This window comes from Nematostella vectensis, chromosome 4, assembly GCF_932526225.1.
Source record: "Nematostella vectensis chromosome 4, jaNemVect1.1, whole genome shotgun sequence".
In the NCBI taxonomy this organism is placed as follows: Eukaryota; Metazoa; Cnidaria; class Anthozoa; order Actiniaria; family Edwardsiidae; genus Nematostella; species Nematostella vectensis.
Genome location: NC_064037.1, coordinates 14,758,356 through 14,781,900, shown reverse-complemented (window position 1 = coordinate 14,781,900; position 23,545 = coordinate 14,758,356). Strand labels below are relative to the sequence as shown.

The window sequence follows — 23,545 nt, the reverse complement described above, 5'->3', positions numbered from 1 at the left end:
GAAGATGTCCTATTGTTCTTTCAGCCATTCACAATCCGGAGCCATTCCTGTATTTAGCCGCAAGTTTTAGCCACCAACAAAACATGACACTCTATTGGCTTCCACAACACGTACAAATGTTTGAAGAAGATCAAAACATTTTCATCAATAATCAAACATATGCGTTGAACGCAAATGTTTTATCGTTTAGCCACTCATCACACAAAACATTGCGCGCGCTTAGTGATTTTATCCAATCACCGCCCGAAATTTACATGGCGCCACTTTGAACTCAAGGAGATTGAAACGAGTGAATAATTCCAAGTTTTGGCGGGAAAATCTAAAACTACGTATTTTCCTTAAATACCCAAAATATTGGCGAAGTGTTTTCTATTGCAATGCTGCCCAAAATGAAGCGAAAAATTATTTAAAGTTCTTAAAACCTTTCATTTATATCAATCATATATCAAATAAACTTTCAAATTCTGAAAAGGAAATTGAATTTGTTTGAAAATTGAATTTTTTACAGATCTTTGAAAATTTGAATGGCCGCGCTAAAGGAGATTGAATCGAGTGAATAATTCCAAGTTTTGGCGGGAAAATCTGAAACTTATTTTCCTTAAATACGTTAAAATTCAGAGACGGCAATACCACAAAATATTGGCGAATTGTTTTCTATTGCAATACTACCCACAATGAAGCGAAGAATAATTCAAAGTTGAGCATTGTATGCGAAAATACAAAATAAACACAACAAGATGAACATTCTCCGGCATCACTCTAAGGAATAAATGGTTTTGAAGTTATGCATCCAACCAAGTTGATAGCAACTACTCTTTAACCAATTAATAGCTCAGGTTCTTTGATAAATTTCAAAGCGAACAAGGAAAGAAAAGCAGTCACCCCTCTCAACAAAACGCTCAAAATACCACACAAGGGAGAGAGATCAGCAATCACAGCTGAAGACACAAATAGATACCTTTATTCTGATCCTCCAGGTCGATTTTTATGGCCTCAAAACACAATGTCCACTCCTTGAAAGCTTGTGAAACTACTTGGATACCATAACAGATTGCAAAGCATTCTGGGAGACCCTGGGAAAAATTCACGAGGGGAGGGCCAGTCAACACTCCTCTCCCCAAAGTCAGACGGTTTTTCCCTCAAAGCCAAACAAATCAATTCCAGGTCACACAGACCCAGAATAGCAGTGTAAACAATTTAGAAATCAATTTGGACTCAGAAAACACAGCATATAGCAGAGCTGTGGTGGTTCATTGTAAAATTATTTTCTCATCCAGCCAAAGCCAAACAAGAAAAAATCGCCATAAATCCACCTTTGCTTGCAAATATCCATAAGTACAGCATTCAATTATGTCCCAAATAGAGTTCATGATGTCCTAGGAAACTCTCCCAATATGCTCATCTGTATTTTTTATGAAAAATACGAGCGACCATCAATTTGTGCTCGTATCAGCATAGCGACAAGGGATTAAAATGGGACTGCAAAGCACTAGGAAAGGCAAACTCAAAATAGGGGGGAGGTATCTGTTTTCTTTTATTTTTGTAAATTCAGCTCAAAAATATCCAGGAATTAATGGTAAAAGTATACAGCAATAAGTCCCTCTCCAAAAATATCATCGTAGCGACTATAGGCCGCGCGCGGAGTTGCACAGGTAAAAAGACAGTTGTGTTAAGAGATTGATAAGTTAGTGATTTGCTGTCCACTCACGTTTTCGGGGAAAAATTTTAATTTTGCGCTGTTCGTAATCTAACGCATCTGCATAAGTTATTCTCTCGTATTTTAGAGCACGCACAGCTTGGTATATAGCATCATTTTACTATAAATAGGAACATTTTAGGTGGGCAAGTCTAGGAATGATATTTAATTTAGTTTAGAATATGAAATTTGAGTTTAGAGCTCAGAGAAATTCTCCTGACATGTTGACTCATTGACGGCTCAGAGGCGTAGCCGTTATTTTCTAACAGGAGGCGGCCCAAAAGTGACTTTCAAGGAATTTTTTCCTGTATTTTAGATGTCTCATACATTTACTGTATTTTTGGCTGCTATAAGGGGGGGGGGACCCCAAGGCCACCCCCTGGCTACGCCCGTGGGGCTGATTGATAACTGATCGTTGTTGAGCCCGGGGGTGGGATGAGCTTTCCCTTTTATAGAGGAGCCTCGTGTTTGTACAACAGAGAATTGCCTTTCGTGAATATTTCACGGGTAACCACTAGTATGTTATAGTTCACAGACAAATTTTTCATCAATCGGAGAATTTTATTTCAAGTAATTTCTGGTTACATGCTGTCGTTTATCATGCTATATAAAAGAATTAAAATGATCTCAATACTACTCCGAAGATTTATGAGCAGATGACTCTTTTTAGCGTGGTAATCACTGGCGACATAACGACATAAGAGAGAAGTAATGTTTTGACTCTTATGTCGTTATTAAAAAGTCTTAAATATGTCGATAAAAATGTAATGTGTACAAAAATGGCGATGTTATGTCGCGGATGTACACACTTGAACATCAGAACACAAAACAGAGCGCGCCTATGTCGCGATATCGCCAGTGTAAACCGCGCTTTACACCCTAATCATTGTAGATTTTGTTACAAGACCTCCCGTATTTGAGACGTAAAAGAGCTTTTAGCATACACCTATTTCAAATAAGGTTGCACTTCTTCGGAGAACCTGTGTATCGTAACCTGCAGTGCTTCATGATATCAAGTAAATATAAGCAAATAAGCGTAAATAAAATACAGTTTTTAAAAGTTGTAGAATTCTGAGTACCAGACTCGTACCCAGTAGTTATCTTCTGTTGCGTGGACATCCACAGGAATCCTAAAGCGAGGACGGATATCCGACCCAGAAACCGCATCCTGACCGTCATGCCTCGCGCGGCGTCTGGGTACGAGACTGAGTAAGTACGCAGCTGCTTTGTCTCCTATTATCTTTGTTCTTCAAAGGAGTTCTTTTGTCTCTATTCTTCTCGTTCTTTGTGTCCAGGTGCGGATATTGTTCATTTGCCAAATCAAATTGCAGCTTGTAAGAGCTGCGTACTGACCCAGAATTCTTGTTTATATTCTAGGAACATTCACATGGCTTTCAGATTCAAGGATTCAGCCATTTATACGCTATCCAAGAACCACCGCGGGTTACAACACATCGTTTCTCGAGTACAACCTTATTCTCTTATTGAAATAGGTGTATATTGCTACCATTCATCTACTTCATAATAACACGGTGTACCGGAAGCGGAAATAATGAGTGTATCGCGCGATTGCATAATAGACGGTCAGCTGTTTCGCGAGGGAGAGTAATGGCGGCGCCCGCCCACGAGGGTATTTTGTGTTAAAAAGGGACCAAAGTGTGAGTATTTACCTAGTATTTCCCTGATTTAATGTTCTTTTTGTGGGTTGGAGACCGCAATTGTAATGCACCTGTTGTTTGTATTTAGGTTTTACCGAGTTAAAGTTTAAATCCAAGGATTATTGTACGAAAAGAACTCGCGTTGGAATAAAGTTTGGTGTATACTCTCGTGTGAGGGGTGATCCGGCGCACACGGACAGATTTAAAGATAACGGACCCCAACTACCACCCTTCTTAAATAACCCAGGGCCGACACAAAGGAAGAGGCTGTAAAAGGTAACATTGGGTTCCAGAGGTTCACGCACCGTTAAAGACCCCGAAAGGCGACAAGCGAATGCTAAAGGGAGGTCGGGAGACGAGTTAATGCCGACAAGAGGTCGAGCGGCGGCCTGCGCTTGTACCGCTCGGTCTATTATTTGGGGCCTGGGGGCGACAAGCCTCTGGGACCCATGGCAGTGAAAGAGTAAATGTGTGTCCATTCTCTATCATCTTTTCTAAAATAAAACAAGATACGGTTCGATATAACAATACCAGAGAAGAGCATCTGCTGGAGGATCTCTTCTTAATTTAATACATTTTCTTTAATTTTAGAAGAAAGCCAAGAGAGCCCTATGACTCTCTGGTATTGTCGGTAGGCACAAAACTGCAATTGTAGGCTGGTAGTCTACACCCTATATGCTACACCCTGTAGAGGCCATGATACACCCTATAAAGACCATGCTACACCCTATAAAGACCATGCTACACGCTATAAAGACTATGCTACACCCTATAAAGACCTCGCTACACCCTATAAAGACCTCGCTACACCCTATAAAGACCTCGCTACACCCTATTAAGACCTCGCTACACCCTATAAAGACCTTGCTACACCCTATAAAGACCATGTTACACCCTATAAAGACCAAGCTACACGCTATAAAGACCATGCTACACCCTATAAAGACCATGCTACACCCTATAAAGACCTTGCTACACCCTATAAAGACCACGCTACACCCTATAAAGACCTTGCTACACCCTATAAAGACCATGCTACACCCTATAAAGACCTTGCTACACCCTATAAAGACCATGCTACACCCTATAAAGACCTTGCTACACCCTATAAAGGCCTTGCTACACCCTATAAAGACCATGCTACACTCTAAAAAGTCCAAGCTACACGCTATAAAGACCATGCTACACCCTATAAAGACCATGCTACACCCTATAAAGACCATGCTACACCCTATAAAGACCATGATACACCCTATAAAGACCATGCTACACCCTATAAAGACCATGCTACACCCTATAAAGACCATGCTACCCCTATAGAGACCATGCTACACCCTATAAAGACCTCGCTACACCCTATAAAGACCATGCTACACCCTATAAAGACCATGCTACACCCTATAAAGACCATGCTACACCCTATAAAGACCTTGCTACACCCTATAAAGACCATGTTACACCCTATAAAGACCAAGCTACACGCTATAAAGACCATGCTACACCCTATAAAGACCTTGCTACACCGTATAAAGACCATGTTACACCCTATAAAGACCATGCTACACCCTATAAAGACCATGCTACACCCTATAAAGACCATGCTACACCCTATAAAGACCATGCTACACCCTATAAAGACCATGCTACACCCTATAAAGACCATGCTACACCCTATAAAGACCATGCTACACCCTATAAAGACCATGCTACACCCTATAAAGACCATGCTACACCCTATAAAGACCATGCTACACCCTATAAAGACCATGCTACACCCTATAGAGACCATGCTACACCCTATAAAACAATGCTACACCATATAAAAACCATGCTACACCCTATAAAGACCTTGCTACACCATATAAAGACCTCACAACACCCTATAGAGACCTCGCTACACCCTATAGAGACCTTGCTACACCCTATAAAGACCATACTACACCCTATAAAGACCTTGCTACACCCTATAAAGACCTTGCTACACCCTATAAAGACCTTGCTACACCCTGAAAAGGCCTTGCTACACCCTATAAAGACCATGCTACACCCTATAAAGACCTCGCTACACCCTATAAAGACCATGCTACACCCTATAAAGACCTCGCTACACCCTATAAAGACCTTGCTACACCCTATAAAGAACATGCTACACCCTTTAGAGACCATGCTACACCCTATAAAGACCATGCTACACCCTGTAAAGACCTCGCTACACCCTATAAAGACCTTGTTACACCCTATAAAGAACATGCTACACCTTTTAGAGACCATGCTACACCCTATAAAGACCATGCTACACCCTGTAAAGACCTCGCTACACCCTATAAAGACCTTGCTACACCCTATAAAGACCATTCTACACGATATAAAGACCATGCTACACCATATAAAGACCATGCTACACCCTATAAAGACCATGCTACACTCTATAAAGACCATGCTACACCCTATAAAGACCATGCTACACCCTATAAAGACCTTGCTACATCCTATAAAGACCTTGCCACACCATATAAGGACCATGCTACACCCTATAAAGACCTCGCTACACTCTATAAAGACCTTGCTACACCCTATAAAGACCATGCTACACCCTATAAAGACCATGCTACACCCTATAAAGACCATGCTACACCCTATAAGGACCTCGCTACACCCTATAAAGACCTCGCTACACACTATAAAGACCATGCTACACCCGGTCCAGATTCTTGCTGAAAGATTCAATGAGTTTCTCTTTGGTCTTACGTCTAATTTCGCGCCCATCAGCCAGCAAGTTACCTGCTTGGGGCCAGTCCCCCCTGAACTGCTTATCACCCCTGGAAAGGCGTTTAAAGCCCTAAGTCGCATCAAAGTGAAAAAGTCATCTGGACCTGACCCAGTCCCTAGTGTCATATGGAAGGAATTTGCCCCTGAACTGTCTGATGTCGTCTGCAACCTGTACAATTCCTCATTGATGGAAGGCTTTGTTCCCCAAGAACTGAAGGAGTCGATTGTCCATCCAGTGCCAAAGTGCTCCCCTCCAAAGACTCTGAGTGAGGACCTTAGACCCATTACCCTTACTTCTCAGTTAGCTAAAGTTATGGAGGGATTTGCACTTGATTCGCTATTTGCATGCGTCAAGGATAAGCTTGACCCTAAACAGTTCTCTGTATCAGGGAAGTCTACTGTGCTGGCCCTGGTGTATTTTCTCCATTGCATCCTTGAATCGCTTGAAAGAGGCGAAAATTATGTGCGCATATTTTTTGCCGACTTTTCAAAGGGCTTTGACTTAGTCGACCATAACGTCTTAATGTCTGAGCTCGACCTCCTGGGAGTCAACGAGTATCTCCAAAATTGGATTGCTGCCTTTCTCACAGCCCGACCACAGCGTGTCAAAATCAGTGGCCACACCTCATCGCCTGTGTTCCCTAATGGGGGCATACCACAAGGCACTAAGCTTGCTCCACTATTGTTTGCTATACTTGTAAACAGGCTGGCGAGCTCTTGGCCATATCGCATTAAGTATGTTGATGACACCACCATCTTTGAAGTGATTCCCAGGTGCTCGCCAAGTTATCTGCCATTTATTGCTAATGATATTTGCAATTTTGCTACGGAGCGTGGGATGAGGCTCAACCCCAAAAAGTGTCGGGAATTAGTCATTAATTTCCTGCAGTACCAGCCCTCGCCAGTTAATGCCCTGCAACTCATGGGCTCCGTGATTAAAAGGGTTGAAAGCTACAAAATCCTCGGCGTCCACATTAGCTCAGATCTATCGTGGAATAAGCACGTAGACTATGTAGTTAAGAAGGCAAACAAAAGGCTCTACGCTCTCCGGCTCCTTAAGAAATCTGGAGTACCGGTCCAGGATCTTATTGCCATCTATTGTGTACTCATTAGATCTGTTGTGGAGTACGCAGGTCCAGTATGGGCTAACATAACAGGGTTGCTTGTCGACATTGTTGAGGGCATCCAAAAGAGGGCCCTCCGTATCGTTTTACCCCATCTACGATACAAGGAGGCCTTGGAAACCAGCGGGCTCCAAAGTCTTGCTGACCGCAGGCGCGAGCTTTGTATCAGTCTCATGACCTCCGCTAAGGAGCTAGAACCCCTTCGATCTGTAATTACTGGAGGTGTAATTAATAATGTGCATGGATACTCACTAAGATCCGGCAGTATGAATACCTACAAACATATTTCTGTAACTAAACGCTTTGGTGACTTTGTTACTTATCGATTTCTGTAATAGTATAACGCTATATGTGCTGGCCCTTTGCCTTAATTCAGTCTGTAATACTGCCATGGCAATTGAATAAAACCCCTATCTATCTATCTATCTATCTATCTATCTATCTATCTATCTATCTATCTATCTATCTATCTATCTATCTATCTATCTATCTATCTATCTATCTATCTATCTATCTATCTATCTATCTATCTATCTATCTATCTATCTATCTACCTACCTACCTACCTACCTACCTACCTACCTACCTACCTACCTACCTACCTACCTACCTACCTACCTACCTACCTACCTACCTACCTACCTACCTACCTACCTACCTACCTACCTACCTACCTACCTACCTACCTACCTACCTACCTACCTACCTACCTACCTACCTACCTACCTACCTACCTACCTACCTACCTACCTACCTACCTACCTACCTACCTACCTACCTACCTACCTACCTACCTACCTACCTACCTACCTACCTACCTACCTACCTACCTACCTACCTACCTACCTACCTACCTACCTACCTACCTACCTACCTACCTACCTACCTACCTACCTACCTACCTACCTACCTACCTACCTACCTACCTACCTACCTACCTACCTACCTACCTACCTACCTACCTACCTACCTACCTACCTACCTACCTACCTACCTACCTACCTACCTACCTACCTACCTACCTACCTACCTACCTACCTACCTACCTACCTACCTACCTACCTACCTACCTACCTACCTACCTACCTACACCTACCTACCTACCTACCTACCTACCTACCTACCTACCTACCTACCTACCTACCTACCTACCTACCTACCTACCTACCTACCTACCTACCTACCTACCTACCTACCTACCTACCTACCTACCTACCTACCTACCTACCTACCTACCTACCTACCTACCTACCTACCTACCTACCTACCTACCTACCTACCTACCTACCTACCTACCTACCTACCTACCTACCTACCTACCTACCTACCTACCTACCTACCTACCTACCTACCTACCTACCTACCTACCTACCTACCTACCTACCTACCTACCTACCTACCTACCTACCTACCTACCTACCTACCTACCTACCTACCTACCTACCTACCTACCTACCTACCTACCTACCTACCTACCTACCTACCTACCTACCTACCTACCTACCTACCTACCTACCTACCTACCTACCTACCTACCTACCTACCTACCTACCTACCTACCTACCTACCTACCTACCTACCTACCTACCTACCTACCTACCTACCTACCTACCTACCTACCTACCTACCTACCTACCTACCTACCTACCTACCTACCTACCTACCTACCTACCTACCTACCTACCTACCTACCTACCTACCTACCTACCTACCTACCTACCTACCTACCTACCTACCTACCTACCTACCTACCTACCTACCTACCTACCTACCTACCTACCTACCTACCTACCTACCTACCTACCTACCTACCTACCTACCTACCTACCTACCTACCTACCTACCTACCTACCTACCTACCTACCTACCTACCTACCTACCTACCTACCTACCTACCTACCTACCTACCTACCTACCTACCTACCTACCTACCTACCTACCTACCTACCTACCTACCTACCTACCTACCTACCTACCTACCTACCTACCTACCTACCTACCTACCTACCTACCTACCTACCTACCTACCTACCTACCTACCTACCTACCTACCTACCTACCTACCTACCTACCTACCTACCTACCTACCTACCTACCTACCTACCTACCTACCTACCTACCTACCTACCTACCTACCTACCTACCTACCTACCTACCTACCTACCTACCTACCTACCTACCTACCTACCTACCTACCTACCTACCTACCTACCTACCTACCTACCTACCTACCTACCTACCTACCTACCTACCTACCTACCTACCTACCTACCTACCTACCTACCTACCTACCTACCTACCTACCTACCTACCTACCTACCTACCTACCTACCTACCTACCTACCTACCTACCTACCTACCTACCTACCTACCTACCTACCTACCTACCTACCTACCTACCTACCTACCTACCTACCTACCTACCTACCTACCTACCTACCTACCTACCTACCTACCTACCTACCTACCTACCTACCTACCTACCTACCTACCTACCTACCTACCTACCTACCTACCTACCTACCTACCTACCTACCTACCTACCTACCTACCTACCTACCTACCTACCTACCTACCTACCTACCTACCTACCTACCTACCTACCTACCTACCTACCTACCTACCTACCTACCTACCTACCTACCTACCTACCTACCTACCTACCTACCTACCTACCTACCTACCTACCTACCTACCTACCTACCTACCTACCTACCTACCTACCTACCTACCTACCTACCTACCTACCTACCTACCTACCTACCTACCTACCTACCTACCTACCTACCTACCTACCTACCTACCTACCTACCTACCTACCTACCTACCTACCTACCTACCTACCTACCTACCTACCTACCTACCTACCTACCTACCTACCTACCTACCTACCTACCTACCTACCTACCTACCTACCTACCTACCTACCTACCTACCTACCTACCTACCTACCTACCTACCTACCTACCTACCTACCTACCTACCTACCTACCTACCTACCTACCTACCTACCTACCTACCTACCTACCTACCTACCTACCTACCTACCTACCTACCTACCTACCTACCTACCTACCTACCTACCTACCTACCTACCTACCTACCTACCTACCTACCTACCTACCTACCTACCTACCTACCTACCTACCTACCTACCTACCTACCTACCTACCTACCTACCTACCTACCTACCTACCTACCTACCTACCTACCTACCTACCTACCTACCTACCTACCTACCTACCTACCTACCTACCTACCTACCTACCTACCTACCTACCTACCTACCTACCTACCTACCTACCTACCTACCTACCTACCTACCTACCTACCTACCTACCTACCTACCTACCTACCTACCTACCTACCTACCTACCTACCTACCTACCTACCTACCTACCTACCTACCTACCTACCTACCTACCTACCTACCTACCTACCTACCTACCTACCTACCTACCTACCTACCTACCTACCTACCTACCTACCTACCTACCTACCTACCTACCTACCTACCTACCTACCTACCTACCTACCTACCTACCTACCTACCTACCTACCTACCTACCTACCTACCTACCTACCTACCTACCTACCTACCTACCTACCTACCTACCTACCTACCTACCTACCTACCTACCTACCTACCTACCTACCTATCTATCTATCTATCTATCTATCTATCCATAAAGACCATGCTACACCCTATAAAGACCTTGCTACACCCTATAAAGACCTTGCTACACCCTATAAAGACCTCGCTACACTCTATAAAGACCTTGCTACACACTATAAAGACCTTGCTACACCCTATTAAGACCATGCTACACCCTATAAAGACCTTGCTACACCCTATAAAGACCTTGCTACACCCTATAAAGACCATGCTACACCCTATAAAGACCTTGCTACACCCTATAAAGACCTTGCTACACCATATAAAGACCATGCTACACCCTATAAAGACCATGCTACACCCTATAAAGACCTTGCTACATCCTATAAAGACCTTGCCACACCATATAAGGACCATGCTACACCCTATAAAGACCTCGCTACACTCTATAAAGACCTTGCTACACCCTATAAAGACCTTGCTACACCCTATAAAGACCTTGCTACACCCTATAAAGACCATGCTACACCCTATAAAGACCTTGCTACACCCTATAAAGACCTTGCTACACCATACAAAGACCTCGCTACAAGCTATAAAGACCTTGCTACGCCATATAAAAACCATGCTACACCTATAAAGACCATGCTACACACTATAAAGACCATGCTACACCATATAAAAACCTCGCTTCATCGTATGAGGACTATGCTACACCCTATAAAGACCATGATACACCTATAAAGACTTGGATAAACCTTATAAAGACCTCGCTACACCCTATAAAGACCTTGCTACACCCTATTAAGACCTTGCTACACCCTATTAAAAACCTATTTAGCCTAAAATTTGAAACAGGTTCTTATTTAAGAAAATTATCATTATTAAATCAATACTTTTAGCATGATAAGAGTTAAAATATATTTAAGGGGTCTTGATGACCATTTAAGAACCTAGGTAGCCTGATGAAGATTTAAAATAGTACCCGTTAAATAAGAACCTGTTTAGGTTAACCTGGAAAAAAAACAAGGTTCTTATGCGAGTGAGTAGTACTGTATGATTAATGTTTAAAAAACTAACCTTAATCTTCTATTCGTAACTTAAAGCATTTTCAGAAGTATAAAGTCAATTATACTCTGTTCTCTCGTTTATATAAGTCTACATGTTCGGGCAGCCTCTACATCTGCTATTAAGCGGCCACCATGCAAAATGCTGTATTTAGACACCTCCCTAAGCGGCCATTTTGTCTTTCTTAAAAGGGGTAGATACCCAGGGGCGTGTCTAAAGGAAAACTCAGGATTTGGCCCCAGAGTAGTAAAACACGGATCGATTCAGTTCAAATGGGAATTTTCGCGAAATTGTTTTAATAACGCGATCGCGAATAAGGTAAATGCACACATAGAATTAGACATCTATTTGAATACCAACAAAGGTGTCAACCGGATTCGATTTCTGCTTGTCCCTTTAGTAGTGTGGGGTTCGGACCCTTTCGGGCCCACACTCCCCCCTCTGGGCACGCGCCTGGGTACCCCCCGTCCGTCTGTCTGTTCTTTCTTGGTCACTCGCCATGCTCGAGGATCAAGCGTTTTTTTTTTTTTTTTTTGCTTTTTCCCGCGAAAAAAATATCACGTACCTTCAGCAAGCGCCCGCAAAGACCGCTGGGTCTCCTAATACACAAAGAATGCTGGACCCTCAAGCATGTTTTACTCACTTGCTCTTTTACAAATCACTTGAACACACTTCTTTAACACTCCCTACAAACTCTCCGCTAACTACATTTACCCACGAGAGTACATCCCCGTAATGGTTACCACTAAACCCGTCCCCAAATATCTCGACACATTTCGCCCCATCGCTCATATTGTTATAGATATTTAAGCCTGAAATGTAGCCGAACATACTATCACCAGAGAAGGATAATTCGTCTACTCTTTTCTGTCGTTGACCAATAATTGTTCTGCCCCCCGCTAGAACTCTCAAATCAGAGCCTTTATATTCCTTACCAAGTGAATTCCCATTGAGATAAGATTCCATATAGGTTCTGTCCCTTTCAACTGAATATGCCACAGTTAAACAGTGGTGTTGCCATTGGTCGTAGATCATATGTCCATCCCATTTCCTGCGCAAATAAAACATGCATGTTAATCCATTTTGGCATGTTCAAAAATCGAACGCAATAGTGGTAATCGTAAGAGTGGTAATTAAATGCAGTATAACAAAATATGATAAATGATAAAACAGGTATTTCCTGAACCTTATCATTCCTTTTCCATAAGATTCGTGATAAAAGGAAAAAACATAATATATATATAGTTTTAAACTTAATTTTAGTTACTTCAATTCAGCAAAAGCACGGTAGATTCGAGGCTAGGTAATTTGTTTACTTCCCCAGTGCCCCAATGTTTCAGCGATTTTTTCATATTTAGTACTTTGTTCAGTATCCTGTATATATTTTAACACACACAAAAGTAAGAGGAATAATAATAGAAAAATACATTTGCATTCACGATTTGACTAACATAGCATTTGAAGATTCGTTAACATAGATTTCAATAACTTTGTGTGATACTTACAGGTATGTCCCTCTTAAATAGAGCCTGATTGCTGATTCGTATTCGACTCTGGTCATAATATAATGTTCATTCGTGTCGATATAAGAAAAGACCGTAGCGCTGAAGTTACTGGAAAATCCACTTGGTACTTTTATCCAAAAGGAAACGGTGAATGACGTCATAGCGGGAAGTGTCCCATTCACGATGATGTAATCGTCCTCGCCTCCATTCGGAAAGAAAAGCGCACAGTCAACTATTGGGGGGAAAACAAATACAATAGTGATGGCGCATTCTCTTTGGAAACTAGTACTAAATGCATACCAAGATAATAACAATGGGTCGATTTTGTGAGGCACATCTAAGGTAAACTGATTTTTGTTTGAGTGAGCGAGGCTTGAGGAAAATTGGAGACGAGCCAGGTTAAAGGGCAGGGGGAGTCGACCCTCCTCGTCGCTTATTGGCTCAAAATCCAAGATTGAGGCTATAATGTTTGCGATCAAAGATCACCAAATACTGTGGTCATATTTTGAGCAGCTTAATGTTTAAATGCTAAAATGATTTCATGCGGCGAATTGCTTGCTGATCCAACTTTGTGAAGCTTGCAGTCATATTTAAAAAAAAATTAAAATAAGCGACTGGCTACGGTCTGCTAAGATCTCTTCGCATAGTATTAGTGTTGCGCTGAATTTGTTATATGACTTGGATAGATAGGTTGGAAGACGAATATCCGTTATATACTTCACAAGTAGTTCAATAGCTATGGCCTGATGCAAGGATGGAAAATCTGACAAGTTCTGATTCATAAGAAATTCATCAAAATAGCGGTGGCAGTTATATAGTTATATTTGTGAATGACTAGACATTGTAAAAATTCTTATGGGTATTCCGATGTCAGAGCATGGATTCTTGGGGAATCCGCAAGCCTTATTTATGATTGTTTCTATCTTGGTCCCAGGCATTCTTGTTGTGTTTACTGGGCTTAAAGATAGACGGTTCCGGGACAGGACTGGGGACAACATTTTTACAACCTGCCACAGGAAACCCGGTTAGAACGCCAATGACTTGGCTGAGTGATTGCCATATTTACCTGGAATGCATTTGATGGTGGAGCCGTTAGGATCAACCTCGCATCTTTCTTTCTTCTTACACAGCTTGTTGCTGCAGTTGAACAAAGGGTGAAGCGGGTAAAGCATATAGCTTCCGCCTGGAACGTCCTTCACCATGTCCTCCGGATGACTAAGATGCGTGGCGTTATTCAGCTCACAAGTCTCCGTATTTAGGAAAAAGTTGATGCTGTGGCACTGTGTCTTAGCGTCACACGCCATCCAGCAAAGTGCTCTGGTGGAGCCCTCGATCCGCTCGATCACGTGATTTGCTAGAATATTCTCACCTTGATCCCTTTCTAAGTCGCACTGCTCGAGGGACGTCGCCTGTTGCCATAGCGACAAGGTCGTCCAAACAATGAGTGTCATGAAACTGGGCATCCTGGCATAGAAATAAACGGTTGAGCTTCGATAGATGTTTCAATTAATAAGATAAAGGACAAAAATAACAGAAGCGAGAGTTTTCCAACGTTTCGGACTTTATTGAGTCCTTCGTCTTCACGTAACGTCCCTGAAGAAAGACTCGCATGCGCAACAGAAACAGTTTCGACCCATGGCAGAGGTATCTTTCCTCGCGAACTCCAGCCCAGCGAAATACAGAGAAAAGAGGCCTCTGCTAGCAGGGAATTGCTACACGGGCGCATTGCACTGATTTGTAGATATAGTACACTACATCACCAAGGAAGGGTGAAAGTTCATATATGCTGACATATTTCAAGACCACCACCAGGAGGTTTTCAATGACTCCTCCATTTAAACAGCGTGCTTATCGAATCATCAAAGTATTCGGTCAGCGATCTAGGAAAAATTATACGTGGGGATTGTATATGATACGCATTTTTATTGTTGCAGCGCCGAATGAAGTGGTAGCTCTCTAACATAGCGATGTTCGTTTCGCCGACACGCTTTTTTCGTCTAAATAGGAGTCGTTACTTTCTACAGTGACTATACTGCAGTGAAGCTCGCTTACTATAAACAGAGAAGTGTCTTATATCAAAACTCAAATCAACATCAAAACCGCTATGAATAACACGATCGCGGACAAGATCGTCATAATAAAAGCGATTAGATACATGTTATTATATAAGTTACTGCTTTGCGAATCCACTTAGGCGCGCGTAAAATACAAGAAAGCATTTTTTTCTACAAATTCATTTGTTTGACTATTCATTATTATTTATTTATTATTCATGTCTATTTTTAATTTGTAAGGACCTTCCAGGATTAGTGCAAACTAGTTGTTGAGGTGAAAGAAACTAATAACGCCGAACTAACAAATATATTTTCCTCTTATTATATTTTCCTCTTGATTATAAATAAAAACAGTAACTATACAAAATATATAGTTACGGTAAGGGAAAACTACAGTTTAAATTTAGACTGAACATCAACGAATAAGTATTCGTAATAATTACTCAATCAGTCTACTAACTACGATCAGAAGCGATAAAATTGTTTGATAAGTTTACGATTTGAAAACGTACCGTTTCGGCACTTCCGCGAGTTGTTGATTGAGTGAGCTTATCAAATAATGGCCTTTGTGTTCAAGCAGCGGTTTGTCTATTTAGACGAAAAAGCCTGCAGTAAATTGCTGATGTGAATATCCTGTAGTAATTTAATGATGTGTGGATCTGCAGTCATATACTTTTAAAAATTTAAAAATCGTAAATCTCCTCAGCCGTGAACTATCTTTGCGTTTCAATTAGCATAGCTAATGTAACTTTATGTTTCATTAGTTACCCTCATGGGGGTTCATCGTCGTTACTAAAATTACTACCTTTGCATATAACACTATCTTGCTTGCTTCGTGGTTTAGTGAACAAGAGAACTGTCATTATTGAAGTGTGAATTAAGAAATTTTGTGATTGGTCTTTGGATTCATTTAGACCAAAACAACAAACATTTCGCACATGGATTAAAAGCTTTTAAAATGCAGGTTATTGGGCTGGAAGCTTGAAAAATTCAGTTTATTTTGATGCTAATTTTACTGTGATACGAGATTTAAAAGCGGTTGATGTTTGTAAAATTGTTATCCACAGTATATAGTGGCTTATGGGCAGAAACCACCGAATAGCAAAACAATTCTTAGTGCTAACGCTTACATTTTGTGACGAGTCTTTTAAATCATTCTGATCGAAACCCACACGAATTCGCATATGGATTTGAAGCTTTAAAAAACGCAGTTTCTTTTTATCCTCATCATTGTAATACGGGCTTTGAGATTCGGCCGATCTTCGAGTCTCTACACTAGTGGCTTTTGTACGGAGGGTAAAAGCCGCCATTGTGTGAATTCATACAATTGAGACGGGTCTTTGATCCAAAAGGTATTCCAATGTTGTTTTCTTCTTTGCGAATAATGTTTTTCGAAATCAGAGACGCGCGCGAAGTTTGAAAATTCTTTAAACACTATAATTGGCCTTTGAAAAGGAGAACGAACAAGAGAGTAGAGTGTGAACTCATTCATGGTGTTCATTCTTCGACCAGAGATGAGATATGGATACATAAATCTCTTGTATTTCGCCAATTCAATACTTTGATGGAAATAAGCTGTTGTCTTTTAATATATCCACACTACGAAACGTTACATTCAATATCAAAGAGAGGTAATTCCAATATGGAGATTTTGTTGTTAGGCCAAGTCCAAATGATTATGATTGTGCTTTTCTGTCTTTTCAATGCTTTCGAGATCGAGAGCAATTCCTGCAATTCAATTCAATTCAATTCAATTCAATTCAATTCAATCAATTTCGTGTGCATTGTATCTCCTGAAATTCCGAAGTTTTTCCGAGTTCTTCGCAAGGTTCGCGGCTTTCGGGGCCTCCGGCTCGCCAATGTCCCAATTTCTATAGCGATTCTGCCTTATGATCCAAAAACTTATTAAAGTTCTTAAAACCTTTCACTTATATGAATCTAGTTAGAACCAAGCATAGATAAACTTTCAAATTCTGAAAAGGGAATTAAATTTGATTGAAATTTGAATTTTCTACAGATCTTTGTAAATTTTCCTGGCCGCGCGAAAGGAGATTGAATCGAGTGAATAATTACAAGTTTTGGCGGGAAAATTAGAGACGGCTATACCACAAAATATTGGTGAATTGTTTTCTATTGCAATGCTACTCACAATGAAGCGTAGAATAATTTAAAGTCGAGAATTGTATGCGAAAATAGAAAATATCGTTTTGTTGTAGGTTTCAAAAACAGCGCGCGCTCGTGAGAATGTCGCCATTCTTGATTGCGAATGCAGCGCGCGCACACAATGCAAAAAAAAATTCAAAGACTAAAAAATATCTGCTAAATTTTGCAGATTTGATTTCTGAAGTTAAATAATCATTTGTCTACCGGGATGAGATATAAAGATGACGGTAAAAGTTGTAACCACACAACGTTCTTCAGCAATAACTAAGAAGACATAAAGACGGGAACCCGTTTAGCGCGCGAATACGTTTTCTCATGTAATCTGGTTGACATCTCGATCTACGTCAGAAATGACTGGACCCGGGCCTTTCAGTTCACGGCCTTTTTTCCGAAGATTGACCAAAATACCTCAATATTACATATTTGAGTTATTCGCGCGAACGCGTGTTTTATAGGGTCCATACGAACCACATACCATTCGGAAGATGAAAATATAAAGAATTGACAAAGTCTATCAACTCTGAAAGGTTATATGGACTTTAACAAACTTCAACAATAATTTAAAAAAAACGATTAGACTTTATGAACTAAAACATTTTGGTTTCTTCGGATTATTTTCTAACAAATTTTCTCTAGCATTGTTTAAAACCCCAAATGTTGCAAATTTGGCGGAAACCAGAAGAGGCACATCTCAAACGTCGAACTGCGACTTTTGTCAGAGAATCAAATCATAAAATAAAAAAAAAAAAACTTTTTTTCTAATTGTTTTTCTTTTTTCCTTGTCATTTTATCTAGAAATTGGACGCCCTTTGTTTATTTTGAATTCGACATTCTAGCTGCAAGAATTATTCAAAACTCGCATTCGAATATTTATTAAGCCTACCTTGTAAAAGTTTTCGCGTCTTGGGAGTATTTGAGGTGGTTTGAAGGTTTTCTTGTCTTGTGAAATCTTTAACTTTGGAAGTTTTCTTGTCTTGTGAAATCTTTAGCTTCGAAGTTTTCTTTGGAAATCTTAAGCTTTGAAAGTTTTCGTGTCTTGGGGAAACTTATAGCTTGGGAAATTTTAGCTTTGGGAGTTTTTGCGTCTTGGTAGCTCTTGAGCTTGACTTAAATAAATGGTTGAATTTTGAAGTGTTTCGTCAATAAATACCATATCCTACAGTGATCCTTATTTGAGCGTAGAGACCCATTGGTCAACCGATCTTTCAATGTTGAGGATTCCTGACAATGTCATCTTCATCAATAATTCATCGGTACCAAGAGACCATGATCTCTTGTCGGTACCTATAAAACAGCTTAAGAAAAATTTATATTTAAATAGTTCAGGCATTAAAGTGACCTCTAAATCCTTATTTAAAAAAAAGCATAATTTTCATTTTACTCTGGAGCGTTTATCCTAATGGACCTAAAATAAAGGAGCTATATTTCATATGTCAAACAATATTAAAAAAATAATAATATATTGATATTTCAATAAAGTCTTTCCATCTTTAGATATTTTTTAGATAATTTCACGGTTGTTTAAACATTTGGTTACTAAGAACAAACGCAAAATTGTCATCAATACGACAAGTAAATTAATTGAAATCATGCCTAAAGTTCTTTTATTTCGAGAAATCGGTCAGATTTGTGTTTCTTTGTGCCAGTATTTGATTAAAATAAGTAAGAGTGAAAAGAATAAAAATTAAGTTTTGTAAAAAGAAGCTTGATTTCCATATACATTGTTCGAGCTTAACTTAACATACTATACAATAGAAGAAAAACAAACATTCTGGTATCCAATCTAGAGTCTCTGTATCTCTGGGCATATTCATTTGAGATTTAAGAAAAAGATTCAATAAACGATTCCTTTGTAAAACATTCTGGTTACTATGAACAAATGCAAACTTGTTCTTTACAACAACGTCAATATTTAATGCATTCTTTTATTGCGATAAATCTTGTTAGATTTGTGTTTCTTTGCGCCAGATTTATGAGTTTAATATAAGGAGTGAAAAGGGTATGTAGCCGCGGTTATCTATTTATTTCCTTGTAACTCCTATAATCTAATGAGTCGAAGTTAACTGTTTTCACCAGATTTGGTTATGATGGCACAAGCAGGTGAGCGGGGAGACTAAGAGACGGTCAAAACATCCCTTCACCAACAACTGTGCTCAGTGTTTGACATAGCAAAATATATCTGAAATATTTATGTTAAAGAAACATTGTGTCTTAAAGTCTATTCAAACTTCCCTACGTCAGGCTCGTAGTTTCATCAGGGTAGCCTGTGTTTCAGTCGCATATAAGGTTTGGCCTACATTATGAATTCTTGGGTGTTCAAATCTAAAAGTCACTCCCGGGGTGCTTTAAGATAATGACGCTCAAGTTTATAGAACTCCTTGCCTTCTTGGGGTTTTTCGCAAAACTTTCGCCATTTCTCTAATGATAATTAAAAACAATTGGTCAACCTTCATCCGCTCGGCATTTTCATACATTAACTCCTTCAGTAATTTTCAGAAAGTCTGCAATCGCAATCGAAAGAAACAGGGCGGTGAAGAGTATTTTCTTGATTCGTGATTGGCCCTTAATTAAATCCGTGATTCGTGAAAGGCCTAAAAATAAACTCGTGATCGAGTACTCTATCGTGATCCGTTATAGGGGTATTTTTACTTTCGTGACTCGTAATTTCGCATGGCTAAATTCGTGAAACTGGACCGTAGACGCGGAGAATAATTAAAACACGGATACATGTAACAGATTTCCGAATAAACATGACCTTTATATAGATTGTTGATCAATAAAACAGATTTGTCGGTTAAACTGCATTGAATGCACTGAGTCTCCAAGTGGATTGTATATTAAATAATTAAAAAAAAACGATTAAACTTTATGAACTAAAACATTTTAGTTATTTCTTCGGCATGTTTTCTTATGCCTAGTGCACACTAGCAACATATCGACATAACGACATGGGCGCGCGCACTCTTATCTTCGACATAACGACATGGGCATAACGGTTTTTTTCTTTTATGTCATTATGTCCACTCAAAAACTACAAATTTAACTATATATGGAGAACTAGGAAAAGCCCCACTAATAGTACAAATTTCTTCCCTGGTGGCAAAATATTGGTGCCGAATAAAAAGTAGGATATATGAAAACAACTTAAACGGCGAAGATCAGCCTTTCTTCAACATCTAATGTCCCTGTAAGGTTTATCAATTCCCTATTTGCTTGGTGTGATTTAAAGACACTACAGGAAATAGATATTGAAGGCCAACAAATTCATACCCTAGGAAAATATATTAAGGAAGTACTATATATAAGTTATGCAACATTTTGGAGAACTTAGGCACAGTTAAATCAAAATAGTGGACTTATTGCAAGATCAAGACAAATTTTAAACTAGAAAAATATTTATCAGAAGCTAATGTTAGACGCCGACAATCTAGGACTAGATTGCGTGTCTCGGCACACAAACTAGCAATTGAAACAGGCCGCTATAAAAATTTACCTTATGAATTAAGGATTTGTGAAAAATTTGAAAAAAAATAAGGTTGGGGATGAGTACCATACCTTAATGGAATGCGACTATGTCAATGATATACGTCGAGTATTCTTTCATGATCTATTTGCAATCAATAACTCTTTCAAACTGTTAAGGCCAAAAGACGTTTTTTTGTATATTATGAGCTTAACAGACGATTAAATCTCCATTACGAGCCTAGTCCTGAAATTTTGTGATGATGTAATTAAATATTATGAATAGAGGATAGGCATATAAGCCAACCTACTTTGTATATTATCCTAATATACCTGTATTGGTATTTATTGGAATAAAGTTATTATTATTATTATTATGTCCATGTCGTTATGTCGGGCTAAACATAGTGCGCGCGCCCATGTCGTTATGTCGTTATGTTGCTAGTGTGCACTAGCATTAACTAATTTTCTTATTGTTGGAAACCCCAAATGTTGCAGATATGGCGGAAACCAGAAGGGTACATATCAAACGTCGAACTTTGGCCTAAGTCAGACAATCAAGTCATAAAATAAAAACTTTTTTAATTGTTTTTTTCCCTTGACATTTTATCTAGAAATTCGACGCCCTTTGCTTATTTTGAATTCGACATTCTATCTGCAAGAATTATTCAAAACTCGCACTCGGATATCTATTAAGCCTATCTTGCAAAAGTTTACGCGTCTTGGAAGTATTTGAGGTGGTTGGAAGTTTTCGTGTCTTGGGAAATCTTTAACTTTGGAAGTTGTTTTTGTAAATCTTTAGCTTTGGAAGTTTTCGTGTCTTGGGAAATCTTTAAACTTGGGAAGTTTTCTTTGGAAATCTTTAGCTTTGGAAGTTTTCTTTGGAAATCTTATTGCTTGGGAAATTTCAGTTTGGAAGTTTTTGCGTCTTGGGAACTCTTGAGCTTGACTTCGATAAGTTGTTGAATTTTGAAGTGTTTCGTCAATGAATACCATATCCTGATCCTTATGTGAGCTTGTATTAATCCCATTCGTCAACCAATCTTTCAATGTTGAGAATTCTTGACAATGTCATCTTCAAAAAAATTCCTATGATACAATACGGTACCTATAATACAGCATAGATCCGGCTTTAAATTGACCTAAAAACCTTATTTTTGAAAAAGAAGCCAAATTTTTGATACTCTAGACGTTAACCCTAAAGGACCTAAAATAAAGGAGCATCATTTCATATGTCAAAGAACATAAAAATTTCAATAAAGTCTTTCTATCTTTAGATATTTTCGATAAGAATAGAATAAGATCAAGTCCACGTTTACTAAGAACGAACCCAAAAATGTCATCAGTACAACAACGTAAGTAAATTAATTGAAATCATGCTTAAGTTCTTTTATATCGATAAATCGGTCAGATTTGTTTTTCGATATGCCAGATTTATGCGATTAAAATAAGTAGGAGTGAAAAGTAAAGACCTTAAGTTTTGTAAAAAGAAGCTTGATTTCCATATACATTGTCCGAACTTCACAAGAAAAACATAAACATTCTGGTATCCAATCTAGTCTCTGTATTTCTAGTCATACTCATTTGAGAACTATAGAAAAAGATCCAGTAAACGATCCCTTTGTAAAACATTTTGGTTACTAAGAACAAACGTAAAATTGTTCTTTACAACAACGTAAACATTTTCGATGTGCCAGATTTATGCGATTAAAATAAGTAGGAGTGAAAAGTAAAGACCATAAGTTTTGTAAAAAGAAGCTTGATTTCCATATACATTGTCCGAGCTTCACAAGAAAAACATAAACATTCTGGTATCCAATCTAGTCTCTGTATTTCTAGTCATACTCATTTGAGAACTATAGAAAAAGATCCAGTAAACGATCCCTTTGTAAAACATTTTGGTTACTAAGAACAAACGTAAAATTGTTCTTTACAACAACGTAAATAATTAATTTTTCTTTTATTGTGATAAATCTGTCGGATTTGTTTCTTTGCGCAAAATTTATGAGTATAATGTTAAGGAGTGAAAAGGGTATGTAGCCGCGGTTATCTATTCATTACCTTGAAATCAAAGAAGTCGTATTGAAGAGCAGAGTACAAGTAGGAGAGGCTTCTAGAGACGGCCATAACATTCCTCCATTAATTATTTAGCTTATTGACCTTCAGCTTTTGAGCATTTTTCTTCACCAACTAAAAAGAAACTGGTCAATGAACATTTCTAGGTATCCTAAAATAATTTGATTCTCCCTAAAGTTAGAGCGGAGTTCGGGCGATGATCGCTCGCTTTCCAGGTAGCGAAACTTTCCAATGAGCTTCCGCCCACGGTTAAAGCAATCGAAGTCCTTCGCTACCTACAGAAAAGCGCAGAAATCCTATAAGATCAACAGTCTCGCATATCACTTTGTATTATATATTACGTTATTTTATGAA

At 40.0% G+C, this 23,545-nt stretch overlaps 1 protein-coding gene, 1 long non-coding RNA gene and 1 other non-coding gene across 3 annotated transcripts; 2 read left to right on the top strand and 1 right to left on the bottom strand.

Moving 5' to 3' along the window:
• The first annotated feature begins 3,040 nt into the window (after positions 1–3,040).
• On the top strand, positions 3,041–3,874 carry LOC116606198. The gene is made up of 2 exons (XR_007307599.1): positions 3,041–3,354; positions 3,443–3,874. It is a non-coding gene; the product is annotated as an uncharacterized LOC116606198 (transcript).
• Positions 3,875–12,467: 8,593 nt separating this feature from the next.
• On the bottom strand, positions 12,468–20,373 carry LOC116612447 (sushi, von Willebrand factor type A, EGF and pentraxin domain-containing protein 1). Its single transcript, XM_048726684.1, has 4 exons — positions 18,537–20,373; positions 14,503–14,900; positions 13,437–13,668; positions 12,468–12,982 (listed from the first exon to the last, which is right to left on the bottom strand). The coding sequence occupies exons 2-4, from the start codon at positions 14,897–14,899 to the stop codon at positions 12,583–12,585; spliced, it is 1,029 nt and encodes a 342-aa protein (XP_048582641.1). The 5' UTR covers position 14,900; positions 18,537–20,373; the 3' UTR covers positions 12,468–12,582.
• On the top strand, positions 13,664–14,944 carry LOC125561894. Its single transcript, XR_007307600.1, has 3 exons — positions 13,664–13,778; positions 14,371–14,460; positions 14,567–14,944. It is a non-coding gene; the product is annotated as an uncharacterized LOC125561894 (long non-coding RNA).
• Positions 20,374–23,545: the final 3,172 nt, after the last annotated feature.